This window comes from Lonchura striata, chromosome 33, assembly GCF_050655825.1.
Source record: "Lonchura striata isolate lonStrDom1 chromosome 33, ASM5065582v1, whole genome shotgun sequence".
Lineage (NCBI taxonomy): Eukaryota > Metazoa > Chordata > Aves > Passeriformes > Estrildidae > Lonchura > Lonchura striata.
In genome coordinates, this window is record NC_140735.1 from 7,196,298 (window position 1) to 7,214,169 (window position 17,872).

General features: G+C 60.8%; 1 protein-coding gene across 1 annotated transcript in view; it reads left to right on the forward strand.

The window, feature by feature from the left end:
* Positions 1-4,287: 4,287 nt before the first annotated feature.
* The window catches only part of LOC110483038 (potassium-transporting ATPase alpha chain 1), a 38,879-nt gene continuing 25,294 nt past the window's right edge, over positions 4,288-17,872 (forward strand). The window contains exons 1-9 of the mRNA XM_085564533.1: positions 4,288-4,545; positions 5,647-5,706; positions 7,086-7,289; positions 9,587-9,700; positions 11,224-11,358; positions 12,565-12,682; positions 13,556-13,824; positions 15,703-15,901; positions 16,701-16,810. Of these exons, the coding sequence (XP_085420659.1) occupies positions 4,288-4,545; positions 5,647-5,706; positions 7,086-7,289; positions 9,587-9,700; positions 11,224-11,358; positions 12,565-12,682; positions 13,556-13,824; positions 15,703-15,901; positions 16,701-16,810 (1,467 nt within the window). The remainder of the gene's footprint in view (positions 4,546-5,646; positions 5,707-7,085; positions 7,290-9,586; positions 9,701-11,223; positions 11,359-12,564; positions 12,683-13,555; positions 13,825-15,702; positions 15,902-16,700; positions 16,811-17,872) is intronic.

The following is a 17,872-nucleotide window of genomic DNA, read 5'->3' on the forward strand; positions in this document are numbered from 1 at the left end:
AAATTTCCCCTCCCAAATTCCCAATTTTTCCCCCCAAACCTTCCCATTTTCCCTCCCAAAATCCCAATTTTTTCCCCCAAAATTCTGATTTTTTTACCCCAAAATGTCCCAATTTCCCCCCAAAATTCCCAATATTTTCCCCCAAAATTCTGATTCTTTTCCCCCCAAAATTCTGATTTTTTTTCTCCCAGAACGTTCCAACTCCCCCCCAAATTCCCCAATTTCCCCCAAAATCCCCAATTTTTTTCCCCCAAAATTCTGGTTTTTTCCCCCAAAATGTCCCAATTCCCCCCCAAAAATCCCCAATTTCCCCCAAAATCCCCAATTTCCCCCAAAATCCCCAATTTTTTCCCCCAAAATTCTGGGTTTTTCCCCCCAAAATGTCCCAATTATCCCCCAAATTCCCCAAATTCCCCAATTATTTCACCCTCAAACATTCCCAAATTTCCCCTCCCAAATTCCCAGTTTTTCCCCCCAAACCTTCCCATTTATCCCCCCAAAATCCCCAATATTTTCCCCAAAATTCTGATTTTTCCCCCCAAAATTCTGATTTTTTTCCCCCCAAAATTCTGATTTTTTTACCCCAAAATGTCCCAATTTCCCCCCAAAATTCCCAATTTTTTTCCCCCAAAATTCTGATTCTTTTCCCCCCAAAATTCTGATTTTTTTTCTCCCAGAACGTTCCAACTCCCCCCAAATTCCCCAATTATCCCCCAAAATTCTGATTCTTTTCCCCCCAAAATTCTGATTTTTTTTCTCCCAGAACGTTCCAACTCCCCCCCAAATTCCCCAATTTCCCCCAAAATCCCCAATTATCCCCCAAAAACCCCAATTTTTCCCCCAAAATTCTGATTTTTTCCCCCAAAACGTCCCAATTCCCCCCAAATTCCCCAATTATTTCACCCCCAAACATTCCCAAATTTCCCCTCCCAAATTCCCAATTTTATCCCCCCAAAATCCCCAATTTTTCCCCCCAAAAATCCCCAATTTTCCCCCCAAAATTCCCAATTCCCCCCTAAAAATCGCTCAATTTCCCCCCCCCCCCACGAACCGCTCATCAGAGGCTCGTTGATCGCTAATTAAGCACTAATTAACCGCTAATTAATCATTAATTGCCCGTTCGTTAATGATTGACCGGCGGCACAAAAGGAACGGGGGGAGCCGCCCCTCCCCCACCGCGACCAGCGCTGATAAGGGGGGGGAGGGGGGGGAGGGGCGGCAGCGGGGACGGGAGACCCCGCCCCCACAGGTGTGACCCCCAGGTGTGACCCCCAGGTGTGCCCAGGTGTGCTCAGGTGTGCCCAGGTGTCCCCTCCCCCCCAGGTGTGCCCCAGGTGTGCCCTCCCCCACAGGTGTGACCCCCAGGTGTGACCCCCAGGTGTGACCCCCAGGTGTGCCCCAGGTGTTCCCCCCCCCAGGTGTCCCCCAGGTGTCCTTTCCCCCTCTCAGGTGTGTCCCTCAGGTATCCCCAGGTGTGCTCAGGTGTCCCCAGGTGTCCCCTCCCCCCCAGGTGTGACCCTCAGGTGTCCCCCAGGTATCCTCAGGTGCCCCCCAGGTGTCCTCACCCCTCCCCACTCTCAGGTGTCCCCCAGGTGTCCCCAGGTGTGCCCCAGGTGTGCCCTCCCCCCTCTCAGGTGTCCCCCAGGTGTCTCCAGGTGTCCCCTCCCCCCCAGGTGTCCTTTCCCCCTCCCAGGTGTGTCCCCCAGGTGTGCCCAGGTGTCCCCTCCCCCCTCCCAGGTGTCCCCCAGGTGTGCTCAGGTGTGCTCAGGTGTCCCCCAGGTGTCCCCCAGGTGTCCCCAGGTGTCCCCAGGTGTGCTCAGGTGTGCTCAGGTGACCCCCAGGTGTGCCCAGGTGTCCCCTCCCCCCCAGGTGTCCCCTCCCCCCTCCCAGGTGTCCCCCAGGTGTCCCCGCCCCTCCCCCCCAGGTGTGCCCAGGTGGGGTCACCTTGGGGCGGCTCCCCCGGGGCTTTAAAAGGGACCCGGGACAGACCCGGGAGGAACCGGGAGAGACCAGGAGAGACCGGGACAGACCGGGACAGACCGGGACAGACCGGGACAGACCGGGACAGACCGGGAGAGACCCGGAGAGACCGGGAGAGACCGGGAGAGACCGGGACAGACCGGGAGAGACCGGGAGAGACCGGGACAGACCCGGGACAGACCCGGGAGAGACCGGGAGAGACCGGGAGAGACCGGGACAGACCGGGAGAGACCGGGAGAGACCGGGACAGACCGGGACAGACCGGGAGAGACCGGGAGAGACCGGGACAGACCGGGACAGACCGGGACAGACCGGGACAGACCGGGAGGAACTGGGACAGACCCGGGACAGACCGGGACAGACCGGGAGAGACCGGGACAGACCGGGACGGAGCCATGGGCAAGGAGGTGAGAGGGAGAGGGGAGAGGGAGGAGGAGGAGGAGGAAGGAGAGGGAGGAAGAGGAGGGATGAGGGGGAGGGAGGGATGAGGATTGAGGGGAGATGGAGGAAGGAGAGAGGGAGGGAGGGAGGGAGGAGGGAGAGGAGGAGGAGGAGGAGAGAGGGAGGAAGGAAATGGAAAGAGAGGGAGGAAGAGGAGGGATGAGGGGGAGGAGGATTGAGGGGAGAGGGAGAGGAAGGAGAAATGGAGGAAGGAGGGAGAGAGGGAGAGGGAGGGAGAAATGGAGGGAGGAAGAGGAGGGATGGAGGAAGGAGAGATGGGGAGGGAGGGAGGGAGGAGGGAGAGGAGGAGGAGGAGGAGGGTGAGGAAGGCCGGGGGAGGGGAAGTGAGGGGCGGGGGGAGATGGAGGGGGAGGAGGAGGAGGGGGAGGGAGGAAGGAGAGATGGGAGGGAGGAGTGAGGGGAGAGGGAGGGAGAAATGGAGGGAGAGGAGGAGGAGGAGGAGGAGGAGGAGAGAGGGAGGAAGGAAATGGGAAGAGAGGGAGGAAGAGGAGGAGAGATGGAGGAGGAGGATTGAGGGGAGATGGAAGGGAGGAAGGAGGGAGGGAGGAAGAGGAGGGACGGAGGAGGAGGGAGGAAGGACAGATGGAGGTCGGGGAGAGAGGGAAGGAGGAGAGGAGAGATGGAGGAGGAGGGAGGAAGAGGAGGGAGGGAGGAAGGAATGGAGGGAGGAAGAGGAGGGATGGAGGGGGAGGAGGATTGAGGGGAGAGGGAGGACAGAGGGAGGGAGAGGAAGGAGAAATGGAGGAAGGAGGGAGGAGGGAGAAATGGAGGGAGGAGGAGGAGGAGGAGAGAGGGAGGAAGGAATGGAGGGAGGAAGAGGAGGGATGAGGGGGGATGGAGGAAGGAGAGATGGGGAGGGAGAGGAGGAGGAGAGAGGGAGGAAGAGGAGGGAGGGAGGAAGGAGAGATGGGAGGGAGGAGTGAGGAGGGGAGAGAGGGACGGGAGGAGGGGGAGAATGGAGGGAGGAGGAGGAGAGAGGGAGAGAGGAAGAAGAGAGATGGAATGGAGGAGAGAGGGAGAGGGAGGGAGAAATGGAGGGGGAGGAGGAGGAGAGGGAGGGATGGACGAAGGAGGGAGGAGGATTGAGGGGAGATGGAAGGGAGGAGGGAGGGAGGGAGGAAGGAGAGAGATGGAATGGAGTAGGGATGGAGGAAGGAGAGATGGAGGAAGGAGGGAATGGAGGGAGGGAGGAGGGAGAAATGGAGGGAGGAAGAGGAGGGACGGAGGGGGAGGAGGAAGGAGAGATGGGGAGGGAGGAGGAATGGAAGGAGAGGAGGAGGAGGAGGGGAGAGAGAGGAAGAGGAGGAGGGGGAGGAGGATTGAGGGGAGAGGGAGAGGAAGGAGAGAGGGAGGAAGGAGGGAGAGAGGGAGAGGGAGGGAGAAATGGAGGAGGAGGAGGAGAAGGAGGGATGGAGGGAGGAAGAGGAGGAGGAGGAGGGGGAGGAGGATTGAGGGGAGAGGGAGGACAGAGGGAGGGAGAGGGAGGAGAGATGGAGGGAGGAGGGAAAAATGGAGGGAGGAGGAGGAGGAGAGAGGGAGGAAGGAATGGAGGGAGGAAGAGGAGGGAGGGAGGGGGAGGAGGATTGAGGGGAGATGGGGAGGGAGGAGGGAGGGAGGGAGGAAGAGGAGGAGGAGAGAGGGAGGAAGGAATGGAGGGAGGAAGAGGAGGGATGGAGGGGGAGGAGGATTGAGCGGGATGGAGAGAGGAAGAAGAGAGAGGGAGGAAGGAGGGAGAGAGGGAGAGGGAGGGAGAAATGGAGGAGGAGGAGGAGGAGGAGAGAGGGAGGAAGGAAATGGAAAGAGAGGGAGGAAGAGGAGGGATGGAGGGGGAGGGAGGAAGGAGAGATGGAGGTCGGGGAGAGAGTGAGGAAGAGGAGGAGAGATGGAGGAGGAGGATGGGGAGAGGAAGAGGAGGGAGGGAGGAAGGAAATGGAGGGATGGAGGAGGAGGAGGAGGAGGGGGAGGAAGGCCGGGGGAGATGGCGAGGCCACGCCCCCTCCCCGCCCCTCCCCCCAGGGCCTGGAGCTCCGCCCCTCCCCCCGCGGGTGGGGCCGGCGCAAGGAGCGCGAGCGGCTGGAGGAGATGAAGCAGGAGCTGGAACTGGTGCGGACTGGTTTGGACTGGTTTGGACTGGGAGGGACTGGTTTGGACTGGGAGGGACTGGGAGGGAACTGGGAGGGACTGGGAGGGAACTGGGAGGGAACTGGGAGGGACTGGGAGGGGACTGGGAGGAACTGGGAGGGACTGGGAGGGAACTGGGAGGGACTGGGAGGGAACTGGGATGGACTGGGAGGGACTGGGAGGGACTGGGATAAACTGGGAGGGAACTGGGAGGGACTGGGAGGGACTGGGAGGGGCTGGGAGGGAACTGGTTTATACTGGTTTATACTGGTTTGGACTGGTTTGGACTGGTTTGGACTGGTTTGGACTGGGAGGGACTGGGAAGGACTGGGAGGGAACTGAGAGGGACTGGGATAAACTGGGATGGACTGGGATAAACTGGGAGGCACTGGGATGAACTGGGAGGGACTGGGAGGGACTGGTTTGTACTGGTTTATACTGGGAGGGACTGGGATAAACTGGGAGGGACTGGGAGGGACTGGGAGGGGACTGGGAGGGAACTGGGAGGGACTGGTTTGTACTGGTTTGTACTGGTTTATACTGGGAGGGACTGGGAGGGACTGGGAGGGACTGGTTTGTACTGGTTTGTAGTGGTTTATACTGGGAGGGACTGGGGTTACTGGTTTGTACTGGTTCATACTGGTTTTGGGGTCGCGTTACTGGTCTGGACTGGTTTTTACTGGGACGGACTGGGAGGAACTGGTTTGGGAATGGGGTTAAAGGCTTATACTGGTTTATAATGGTTTAAACTGGGAGGGACTGGTTTATACTGGTTTGGGGTTTGGGTTACTGGTTTACACTGGTTTATACTGGTTTGGGGGGTGGGGTTACTGGTTTGGACTGGTCTGTACTGGTCCATACTGGTTTTTACTGGTTTGGACTGGTCTGTACTGGTCCGTACTGGTTTTTACTGGTTTGGACTGGTCTGTACTGGTCCATACTGGTTTTTACTGGTTTATACTGGTCCATACTGGTCCATACTGGTCCATACTGGTCCATACTGGTTTTTACTGGTCCATACTGGTCCATACTGGTCCATACTGGTCCATACTGGTTTTTACTGGTCTGTACTGGTGCCCGCAGGACGATCACAAACTGGACGTGAAGGAGCTCGAGATCAAATACGGCACGAGCGTCACCAAGGTGAGAGTGACCACGAGTGACCACGAGTGACCACGAGTGACCAATGAGTGACCACGAGTGACCACGAGTGACCAATGAGTGACCAGTGAGTGACCAGTGAGTGACCAATGAGTGACCATGAGTGACCAATGACCACTGCCCACTGAGTGACCACTGAGTGACCAGTGAGTGACCCTGAGTGACCACTGCCCACTGAGTGACCACTGAGTGACCACTGCCCCGTCCGCAGGGCCTGTCCGAGGCCGAGGCGGCCGCCCGGCTGGCGCGGGACGGGCCCAATGACCACTGAGTGACCACTGAGTGACCATGAGTGACCACTGAGTGACCCTGAGTGACCACTGACCACTGAGTGACCACTGAGTGACCACTGAGTGACCCTGAGTGACCACTGAGTGACCACTGAGTGACCACTGAGTGACCACTGACCACTGAGTGACCACTGAGTGACCACTGAGTGACCCTGAGTGACCACTGAGTGACCACTGAGTGACCACTGACCACTGAGTGACCACTGAGTGACCACGAGTGACCACTGAGTGACCAATGACCACTGAGTGACCACTGAGTGACCACTGAGTGACCAATGACCACTGAGTGACCACTGAGTGACCATGAGTGACCACTGAGTGACCACTGTCCGCAGGGCCTGTCCGAGGCCGAGGCGGCCGCCCGGCTGGCGCAGGACGGGCCCAATGACCACTGAGTGACCACTGAGTGACCAATGAGTGACCAATGACCACTGAGTGACCATGAGTGACCGCTGTCCGCAGGGCCTGTCCGAGGCCGAGGCGGCCGCCCGGCTGGTGCGGGACGGGCCCAATGACCACTGAGTGACCACTGACCATTGACTGACCACTGAGTGACCACTGAGTGACCACTGAGTGACCATGAGTGACCACTGCCCACTGAGTGACCACTGAGTGACCACTGAGTGACCACTGCCCACTGAGTGACCACTGAGTGACCATGAGTGACCACTGAGTGACCACTGAGTGACCACTGAGTGACCACTGCCCATTGACTGCCCACTGAGTGACCACTGAGTGACCACTGCCCCGTCCGCAGGGCCTGTCCGAGGCCGAGGCGGCTGCCCGGCTGGCGTGGGACGGGCCCAATGACCACTGAGTGACCACTGAGTGACCACTGAGTGACCAATGACCACTGAGTGACCACTGCCCACTGAGTGACCACTGAGTGACCACTGAGTGACCACTGAGTGACCACTGAGTGACCAATGAGTGACCACTGAGTGACCAATGACCACTGAGTGACCACTGAGTGACCACTGAGTGACCACTGCCCACTGAGTGACCACTGAGTGACCACTGAGTGACCACTGAGTGACCACTGAGTGACCACTGAGTGACCGCTGTCCGCAGGGCCTGTCCGAGGCCGAGGCGGCCGCCCGGCTGGCGCGGGACGGGCCCAACGCGCTGCGGCCGCCGCGGGGCACGCCGGGCTGCGTCCGCTTCGGCCGGCAGCTGGCCGGAGGCCTGCAGTGCCTGATGTGGGTGGCCGCGGTCATCTGCCTGATCGCCTACGGCGTCCAGCGCGGCGAGGGCGACCGAGGCAGCTCCGATAACGTGAGTCACACACCTGGGCACACCTGGGCACACCTGGGGGCACCCGGAGGGGGAAAAACGGGGAAAAAATGGGAGAAAATGGGGAGAAATGGGGGAAAAATGGAGGGAAACTGAGGCAGATTGGGGAAATGTTGGGGTTTGGGCACCAGGGTGCACCTGGAATACACCTAGGATACACCTGGGCACACCTGGGATACACCTGGGCACACCTGGGCACACCTGGGCACACCTGGGATACACCTGGGCACACCTGGGCACACCTGGGGGCACCCGGAGGGGGAAACTGGGGGAAAAACGGGGAAAAAATGGGGAGAAAATGGGGAAAAATGGAGAAAAACGGAGGGAAACTGAGGCAGATTGGGGAAAAACAGGGAAAAATGGAGGGAAACTGAGGCAGATTGGGGAAATGTTGGGGTTTGGGCACCAGGGCGCACCTGGGGGCACCTGGGTGCACCTGGGATACACCTGGGCACACCTGGGATACACCTGGGCACACCTGGGCACACCTGGGCACACACGGGGCGGGTATCTGCCTGATCGCCTACGGCGTCCAGCGCGGCGAGGGGGACCGAGGCAGCTCCGATAACGTGAGTCACACACCTGGGCACACCTGGGATACACCTGGGCACACCTGGGCGCACCTGGGGGCACCCGGAGGGGGAAACTGGGGGAAAAACGGGGGAAAAATGGGGAGAAAATGGGGAAAAACGGAGGGAAACTGAGGCAGATTGGGGAAATGTTGGGGTTTGGGCACCAGGGTGCACCTGGGGGCACCTGGGCACACCTGGGATATACCTGGGCACACCTGGGGGCTGTTAAAGTACACCTGGGCACACCTGGGCACACCTGGGCACACCTGGGCACACACGGGGCGGGTATCTGCCTGATCGCCTACGGCGTCCAGCGCGGCGAGGGCGACCGAGGCAGCTCCGATAACGTGAGTCACACACCTGGGATACACCTGGGCACACCTGGGCACACCTGGGCACACCTGGGGGCACCTGGAGGGGGAAAAACAGGGAAAAAATGGGGAGAAATGGGGAGAAAATGGGAAAAAATGGAGGGAAACTGAGGCAGATTGAGGAAATGTTGGGGTTTGGGCACCAGGGTGCACCTGGAATACACCTGGGCGCACCTGGGCACACCTGGGGGCACCCGGAGGGGGAAAAACGGGGAAAAAATGGGGAGAAATGGGGAGAAAATGGGGAAAAACGGAGGGAAACTGAGGCAGATTGGGGAAAAACGGGGAAAAATGGAGGGAAACTGAGGCAGATTGGGGAAATGTTGGGGTTTGGGCACCAGGGCGCACCTGGGGGCACCTGGGCACACCTGGGATATACCTGGGATACACCTGGGCGCACCTGGGCACACCTGGGGGCACCCGGAGGGGGAAATTGGGGGAAAAATGGGGAAAAAATGGAGGGAAACTGAGGCAGATTGGGGAAATGTTGGGGTTTGGGCACCAGGGCGCACCTGGAATACACCTAGGATACACCTGGGCACACCTGGGGGCTGTTAAAGTACACCTGGGCACACCTGGACACACCTGGGGGCAGCTCTAACCCACCTGGGCACACCTGGGCACACCTGGGGCCAGTTAAAGTACACCTGGGCACACTTGGAGGCACCTGATGGCACCTGGGATACACCTGAGATACACCTGAGGGCAGGTATAGCACACCTGGGCACACCTGGGCACAGCTGGGGGCACCTGGCCGCACTTGGGATACACCTGAGATATACCTGGGCACACCTGAAGGCAGTTAGAACACACTTGGGCACACCTGGGCACACCTGGGGGCAGCTCTAACCCACCTGGGCACACCTGTGCACACCTGGGGGCAGCTCTAACCCACCTGGGCACACCTGGAGGCAGTTCTAACCCACCTGGGCACACCTGGGGGCAGCTCTAACCCACCTGTGCACACCTGGGCACACCTGAGGGCAGCTCTAACCCACCTGTGCACACCTGGGCACACCTGAGGGCAGCTCTAACCCACCTGTGCACACCTGGGCACACCTGAGGGCAGCTCTAACCCACCTGTGCACACCTGGGCACACCTGAGGGCAGCTCTAACCCACCTGTGCACACCTGGGCACACCTGAGGGCAGCTCTAACCCACCTGGGCACACCTGGACACACCTGGGGGCAGCTCTAACCCACCTGGGCACACCTGGGCACACCTGTGGGCAGCTCTAACCCACCTGGGCGCACCTGGGGGCAGCTCTAACCCACCTGGGCACACCTGGGCGCACCTGGGCGTGGCCGGGCGCTCACCTGGCTCACCTGTGCGCAGCTGTACCTGGCCGTGGCCCTCATGGCCGTCGTGGTGGTCACCGGCTGCTTCGGCTACTACCAGGAGTTCAAGAGCACCAACATCATCGCCAGCTTCCGCAGCCTGGTCCCGCAGGTGAGCGCGCACCTGGCGCACCTGGGCGCACACCTGGGCAGGCCTGGCGCACCTGGGGATACACCTGGGCACACACCTGGGCGCGCCTGGAACACCTGGGGATACACCTGGGCACACACCTGGGCAGGCCTGGCGCACCTGGGGATACACCTGGGCACACCTGGCGCACCTGGGCACACACCTGGGCACGCCTGGAACACCTGGGGATACACCTGGGCACACCTGGCGCACCTGGGCACACACCTGGGCACACCTGGAACACCTGGGGATACACCTGGGCACACCTGGCACACCTGGGCACACACCTGGGCACGCCTGGCACACCTGGGTACACCTGGGGATACACCTGGGGATACCTGGGCACACCTGGCGCACCTGGGCATACCTGGCACACCTGGGATACACCTGGGCATACCTGGGCACACCTGGCGCACCTGGGCACACACCTGGGCAGGCCTGGCGCACCTGGGGATACACCTGGGCACGCCTGGGCACAGCTGGGCACAGCTGGGCACACCTGGGGATACCTGGGCACACCTGGCGCACCTGGGCACACACCTGGGCACACACCTGGGCACACACCTGGGCACACCTGGGGATACACCTGGGGATACCTGGGCACACCTGGGTACACCTGGGCATACCTGGGCACACCTGGGGATACACCTGGGCACACCTGGGCACACCTGGGTGTGAGCCTGGGTGTGAACCCTGAGTCCCCATTCCATCACCTGGGGGCCTCATTTGCATACCGGGCCCCTCATTTGCATACCTGAGTCCCTGTCCTCTCTGCCGGGCCCCTCATTTGCATACCTGGGCCCTCATTTGCATACATGAGTCCCCATTCTCTCACCTGGGGGACTCATTTGCATACCTGAGTCCCCATCCTCTCCCCTGGGGTGCCTCATTTGCATACCTGAGTCCCCGTCCTCTCCCCCGGGGTGCCTCATTTGCATACCTGAGTCCCCGTCCTCTCCCCGGGGTGCCTCATTTGCATGCCGGGGTGCCTCATTTGCATACCTGAGTCCCCTTCTCTCCCCCGGCGTGCCTCATTTGCACGCCGGGGTGCCTCATTTGCATACCTGAGTCCCCGTCCTCTCCCCAGGGTGCCTCATTTGCATACCTGAACCCTCATTTGCATGCCGGGGTGCCTCATTTGCATACCTGAGTCCTCATTCTCTCCCGTGGGGCCCTTCATTTGCATACCTGAGTCCCCATCCTCTCCCCTGGGGTGCCTCATTTGCATGCCGGGCCCCTCATTTGCATACCTGAGTCCCCATTCTCTCCCCGGGGTGCCTCATTTGCATACCTGAGTCCCCATTCTCTCACCTGGGGGCCTCATTTGCATACCTGAGTCCCCATTCTCTCCCCCGGGGTGCCTCATTTGCATACCTGAGTCCCCATTCTCTCACCTGGGGGACCTCATTTGCATGCCGGGGCGCCTCATTTGCATACCTGAACCCTCATTTGCATGCCGGGGCGCCTCATTTGCATACCTGAACCCTCATTTGCATGGCGCACAGCAAGCCACGGTGGTGCGGGCGGGGCAGACGCTGCAGGTGAACGCGGCCGAGCTCGTGCGCGGCGACCTGGTGGAGATCAAGGGCGGCGACCGAGTCCCGGCCGACATCCGCGTGCTGGCGGCGCAGGGCTGCAAGGTGGGCGCACCTGGGCGCACCTGGGCGCACCTGGGCGCACCTGGGCGCACCTGGGCGCACCTGGGCGCACCTGAGGGGGATAGGAGCACACCTGGGCACACCTGGGGGCACCTGAGAGGGATAGGAACACACCTGGGCACACCTGGGGGCACCTGAGAGGGATAGGAACACACCTGGGCACACCTGGGCGCACCTGGGCACACCTGGGGGCACCTGGGCACACCTGAGAGGGATAGGAACACACCTGGGCACACCTGGGGGCACCTGGGGGCACCTGGGAACACACCTGAGCACACCTGGGGGCAGCTGGGCACACACCTAGGGGCACCTGGTGGCACCTGGGCACACCTGGGGGCACCTGGGGGTACCCGGGGGCACCTGGGGATAGCTGAGAGGGATAGAAACACACCTGGGCACACCTGGGGGCACCTGGGGGCACCTGAGAGGGATAGGAACACACCTGGGCACACCTGGGCGCACCTGGGCACACCTTGGGGCACACCTGGGGGTACCTGGGGGCACCTGGGCACACCTGGGGGCACCTGGGCGCACCTGGGCACACCTGGGCACACCTGGGGGCACCTGGGCACACCTGGGGGAACACCTGGGCACACCTGAGAGGGATAGGAACACACCTGAGCACACCTGGGGGCAACTGGGCACAACTGGGCACACCTGAGAGGGATAGGAACACACCTGGGCACACCTGGGGGCACCTGGACATACCTGGGCACACCTGGGGGTACCAGGGGGCACCTGGGAACACACCTGGGGCACCTGGGCACACCTGGCACACCTGGGAGGAGCTGGGAGGGATAGAAATACACCTGGGCACACCTGGGAACGCACCTGGGCACACCTGGGGGCACCTGAGAGGGATAAGAGCACACCTGGGCACACCTGGGGGCACCTGGGGGCACCTGGGAACACACCTGAAAGGGATAGGAACACACCTGGGCACACCTGGGCACACCTGGGGGGTACCTGGGGGCACCTGGGAACACACCTGAAAGGGATAGGAACACACCTGGGCACACCTGGGCACACCTGGGGGGTACCTGGGCACACCTGGGGAGAGCTGGGTGGGGACCTGGGCACACCTGGGCACACCTGGGCACACCTGGGGGCTGCTGGGGATGCACCTGGGCACCCCCGGGCACACCTGGGCACACCTGGGCGCTGAGGCGCGGGCGGGGCCCCGCCCAGGTGGACAACTCGTCGCTGACCGGGGAGTCGGAGCCGCAGACGCGCTCACCTGAGTGCACCCACGAGTCGCACCTGGAGACGCGCAACATCGCCTTCTTCTCCACCATGTGCCTGGAAGGTGGGCGCACCTGGGCACACCTGGGGCACCTGGGCGCACCTGGGCACACCTGGGGGCACATGGGCGCACCTGGGGGGGTCTGGGTCCCACCTGGGCACACCTGGGCACACCTGGGCACACCTGGGGCACCTGGGGGGGGTCTGAGTCCCACCTGGGCACACCTGGGCACCCTGGGTCCCACCTGGGTCCCACCTGGGCACACCTGGGGCACCTGGGGGGGTCTGTGTCCCACCTGGGCACACCTGGGCACACCTGGGTCCCACCTGGGCACACCTGGGGCGGTCTGAGTCCCACCTGGGCACACCTGGGGCACCTGGGCGCACCTGGGGGGGTCTGGGTCTCACCTGGGCACACCTGGGGGGGTCTGAGTCCCACCTGGGCACACCTGGGTCTCACCTGGAGGTCAGGGTCACACTTGGGCACACCTGGTCCCACCTGGTCCCACCTGGGCACACCTGGGCACACCTGGGCACACCTGGGCACACCTGGGAGGGTCTGAGTCCCACCTGGGTCCCACCTGGGCACACCTGGTCCCACCCGTGTCCCACCTGGTCCCACCTGGGAGGGTCTGAGTCCCACTGGGTCCCACCCGGGTCCCACCTGGTCCCACCTGGTCCCCCCCGTGTCCCACCTGGGCACACCTGGGTCCCACCTGGTCCCACCTGGGAGGGTCTGAGTCCCCCCCGGGTCCCACCTGGTCCCACCTGGTCCCCCCCGGGTCCCACCTGGTCCCACCCGTGTCCCACCCGGGTCCCACCTGGGCCACACCTGGGTCTCACCTGGAGGTCAGGGTCACACTTGGGCACACCTGGTCCCACCCGGTCCCCCCCGTGTCCCACCGTGCTCCTCGCCTCACCTCACCTGCGGGCGCAGGTACGGCCACGGGGCTGGTGATCGGCACGGGCGAGCGCACGGTGATCGGGCGCATCGCCAGCCTGGCCTCGGGCGTGGAGAACGAGAAGACGCCGATCGCGGTGGAGATCGAGCACTTCGTGGACATCATCGCCGGCCTGGCCGTCTTCTTCGGCGCCACCTTCTTCGTGGTGGCCATGCTCATCGGCTACCCCCTGCTGCGCGCCATGGTCTTCTTCATGGCCATCGTGGTGGCCTACGTGCCCGAGGGGCTGCTGGCCACCGTCACGGTACGGGCAGGTGGCACCTGGGGACACCTGGGGACACCTGTGGGCATTGGGGTTTGTGGAGGCGTTGAGGAACGTTTGAGGTTTTTATGGGTTCTACCAAAGGTTTTTGAGGTTCTCATGGGTTCCATCACAATGTGGGAGGTCTGGGAGACAGGTGGGGGCAGGTGGAGACACCTGGGGACACCTGGAGGGGTTGGGGTTTGTGGAGGCGTTGAGGAACGTTTGAGGTTTTTATGGGTTCTACCAGAAGTTCTGGGGGTTTGAGGGGTCTTCATGGAGGTCTTGAGGTCCTCGTGGGTTCCATCACAATGTGGGAGGTCAAGGAGACAGGTGGAGACACCTGGGGACACCTGGGGGGTTGGGGTTTGTGGAGGAACATTTGAGGTTTTTATGGGTTCTACCAAAGGTTTTTGAGGTCCTCATGGGTTCCATCACAATGTGGAAGGTCTGGGAGACAGGTGGGGGCAGGTGGAGACACCTGGAGACACCTGGGGACACCTGGAGGGGTTGGGGTTTGTGGAGGAACGTTTGAGGTTTTTATGGGTTCTACCAGAAGTTCTGAGGGGTTTGAGGGGTCTTCATGGAGGTCTTGAGGTCCTCGTGGGTTCCATCACAATGTGGGAGGTCAAGGAGACACCTGGAGACACCTGGGGACACCTGGAGGGGTTGGGGTTTGTGGAGGCGTTGAGGAACGTTTGAGGTTTTTATGGGTTCTACCAAAAGGTCTGGGGGTTTGAGGAGCTCTTCATGGCCATCGTGGTGGCCTACGTGCCCGAGGGGCTGCTGGCCACCGTCACGGTACGGGCAGGTGGCACCTGGGGACACCTGGGGACACCTGTGGGCGTTGGGGTTTGTGGAGGCGTTGAGGAACGTTTGAGGTTTTTATGGGTTCCACCAAAAGCTGTGGAAGATCTGAGGTCCTCATGGGTTCCACCACAATGTGGGAGGTCAAGGAGACAGGTGGAGACACCTGGGGACACCTGGAGGGGTTGGGGTTTGTGGAGGCGTTGAGGAACGTTTGAGGTTTTTATGGGTTCTACCAGAAGTTCTGGGGGTTTGAGGGGTCTTCATGGAGGTCTTGAGGTCCTCGTGGGTTCCACCACAATGTGGGAGGTCAAGGAGACACCTGGAGACACCTGGGGACACCTGGAGGGGTTGGAGCTTGTGGAGGAACGTTTGAGGTTTTTATGGGTTCTACCAAAGGTTTTTGAGGTCCTCATGGGTTCCATCACAATGTGGAAGGTCTGGGAGACAGGTGGAGACACCTGGGGACACCTGGAGGGGTTGGAGCTTGTGGAGGAACGTTTGAGGTTTTTATGGGTTCTACCAAAAGTTCTGAGGGGTTTGAGGGGTCTTCATGGAGGTCTTGAGGTCCTCGTGGGCTCCACCAGAACTTGGGAGATCAAGGAGACAGGTGGGAACACCTGGCAGGTGAGGACAGGTGAGGACAGGTGAGAACACCTGAGCACAGGTGATACCATGAGGATTTTATGAAGCTCAAGGTGAAAACCCCGACGTCTTTATGGGGTCCCACCACAATGTGGAAGGTCAAGGGGCAGGTGAGGAACACCTGGCAGGTGAGAACACCTGGGCACAGGTGACACCATCAGGACTGATGAAGCTCAAGGTGAAAACCCCGACGTCTTTATGGGGTCCCACCACAATGTGGGAGGTCAAGGGGCAGGTGAGGAACACCTGGCAGGTGAGAACACCTGGGCACAGGTGACACCATGAGGATTTTATGAAGCTCAAGGTGAAAACCCCGACGTCTTTACGGGGTCCCACCACAACCTGAGTGGGTCAGGGTGGGACAGATGAAGAAACCCCTCACCTGCGGGGGTGCCCCTCACCTGGCCAGGTGTGCCCTCACCTGGCCAGGTGTGCCTGTCGCTGACGGCCAAGCGCCTGGCGCGCCGCAGCTGCGTGGTGAAGAACCTGGAGGCCGTGGAGACGCTGGGCTCCACCTCGGTCATCTGCTCCGACAAGACCGGGACCCTCACCCAGAACCGCATGGCCGTGGCCCACCTGTGGCTGGACGGGCAGGTGCTCGCCGCCGACACCACCGAGGACCAGTCCGGTGAGGGATGGGCGCACCTGGGCACACCTGGGGGCACCTGGGGGCACCTGGGGACACCTGGGCACACCTGGGGGCACACCTGCGGGCACCTGGGCACACCTGGGGGCACCTGGGCACACCTGGGGGCACACCTGAGCACACCTGGGCACACCTGCGGGCACCTGGGCACACCTGGGAGCACCTGGGCACACCTGGGGGCACACCTGAGGGTACCTGGGCACACCTGCGGGCACCTGGGGGGCACCTGGGGACAATTGGGGACACCTGGGCACACCTGGGGGCACCTGGGCAAACCAGGGACATACCTGGGGATGCCTGGGCACAGCTGGGGGCACCTGGGGGCACCTGGAGACACCTGGGCACAGCTGGGGGGGGTCTGAGTCCCACCTGGGCACACCTGGGGGCAGCTGGAAGGGACCTGAGCACACCTGAGGGGATTCTGTGCACACCTGGGACATACCTGGGGGTACCTGGGCACACCTGGGGGCACCTGGGCACACCTGGGGAGGGCTGGGGACACACCCAGGCACACCTGGGACACACCTGAGGGTACCTGGGCACACCTGGGCACACCTGGGTGCACCTGGGGGCAGTTGTAACACACCTGGGGCACACCTGGGCACACCTGGGCACACCTGGGACACACCTGGGCACACCTGGGTACACCTGGGGGCAGTTGTAGCACACCTGGGCACACCTGGGACATACCTGGGCACACCTGGGACACACCTGGGCACACCTGGGGCACACCTGGGCACACCTGGGCACACCTGGTCTCACCCGTGCCCACCTGTGCCAGGTGCGGCCTTCGAGCAGCGCTCGGCCTCGTGGCCGCTGCTCAGCCAGGTGATCACGCTCTGCAACCGCGCCCAGTTCAAACCCGGCCAGGACGGCGTGCCCGTGGCACAGGTGGGACTGGTTTATACTGGGTTATACTGGTTTGGACTGGTTTGGACTGGTTTATACTGGTTTATACTGGTTTGGACTGGTTTATACTGGGTTATACTGGTTTATACTGGGAGGGACTGGGAGGGACTGGTTTATACTGGTTTATACTGGTTTGGACTGGTTTATACTGGGTTATACTGGTTTATACTGGGAGGGACTGGGAGGGACTGGTTTATACTGGTTTATACTGGTTTGGACTGGTTTATACTGGGTTATACTGGGTTATACTGGTTTGGACTGGGAGGGACTGGGAGCGACTGGTTTATACTGGTTTATACTGGTTTGGACTGGTTTATACTGGGTTATACTGGTTTATACTGGGAGGGACTGGGAGGGACTGGTTTATACTGGTTTATACTGGTTTGGACTGGTTTATACTGGGTTATACTGGGTTATACTGGTTTGGACTGGGAGGGACTGGGAGCGACTGGTTTATACTGGTTTATACTGGTTTGGACTGGTTTATACTGGGTTATACTGGTTTGGACTGGGAGGGACTGGGAGCGACTGGTTTATACTGGTTTGGGGTTTTTCGTTACTGGTTTATACCGGTTTGTACTGGTTTGGGGCTCCTGGTTGATACTAGTTTGGGGTTTTGCATTACTGGTTTATACTGGTTTGGACTGGTTTGGAATGGGTGGGACTGGGAGGGACTGGTTTATACTGGTTTATACTGGGAGGGACTGGTTTGGATTGGGTTATACCGGTTTGGACTGGTTTGGAATGGGTGGGACTGGTTTGGGGTTGCTGGTTTATACTGGTTTGGGGTTACTGGTTTATACTGGTTTGGGTTTTCCTTACTCGTTTGGTGTTTTTGTTACTGGTTTGGGGGTTTTGTTACTGGTTTGGGGTTTTCGTTACTGGTTTGGATTTGGGGTTACTGGTTTATACTGGTTTAGGGTTTTTGTTACTGGTTTGGGTTTGGGGTTACTGGTTTATACTGGTTTGGGGTTTTTGTTACTGGTTTGGGATTGGGGTTACTGGTTTAGGGTTACTGGTTTATACTGGTTTGGGGTTTTTGTT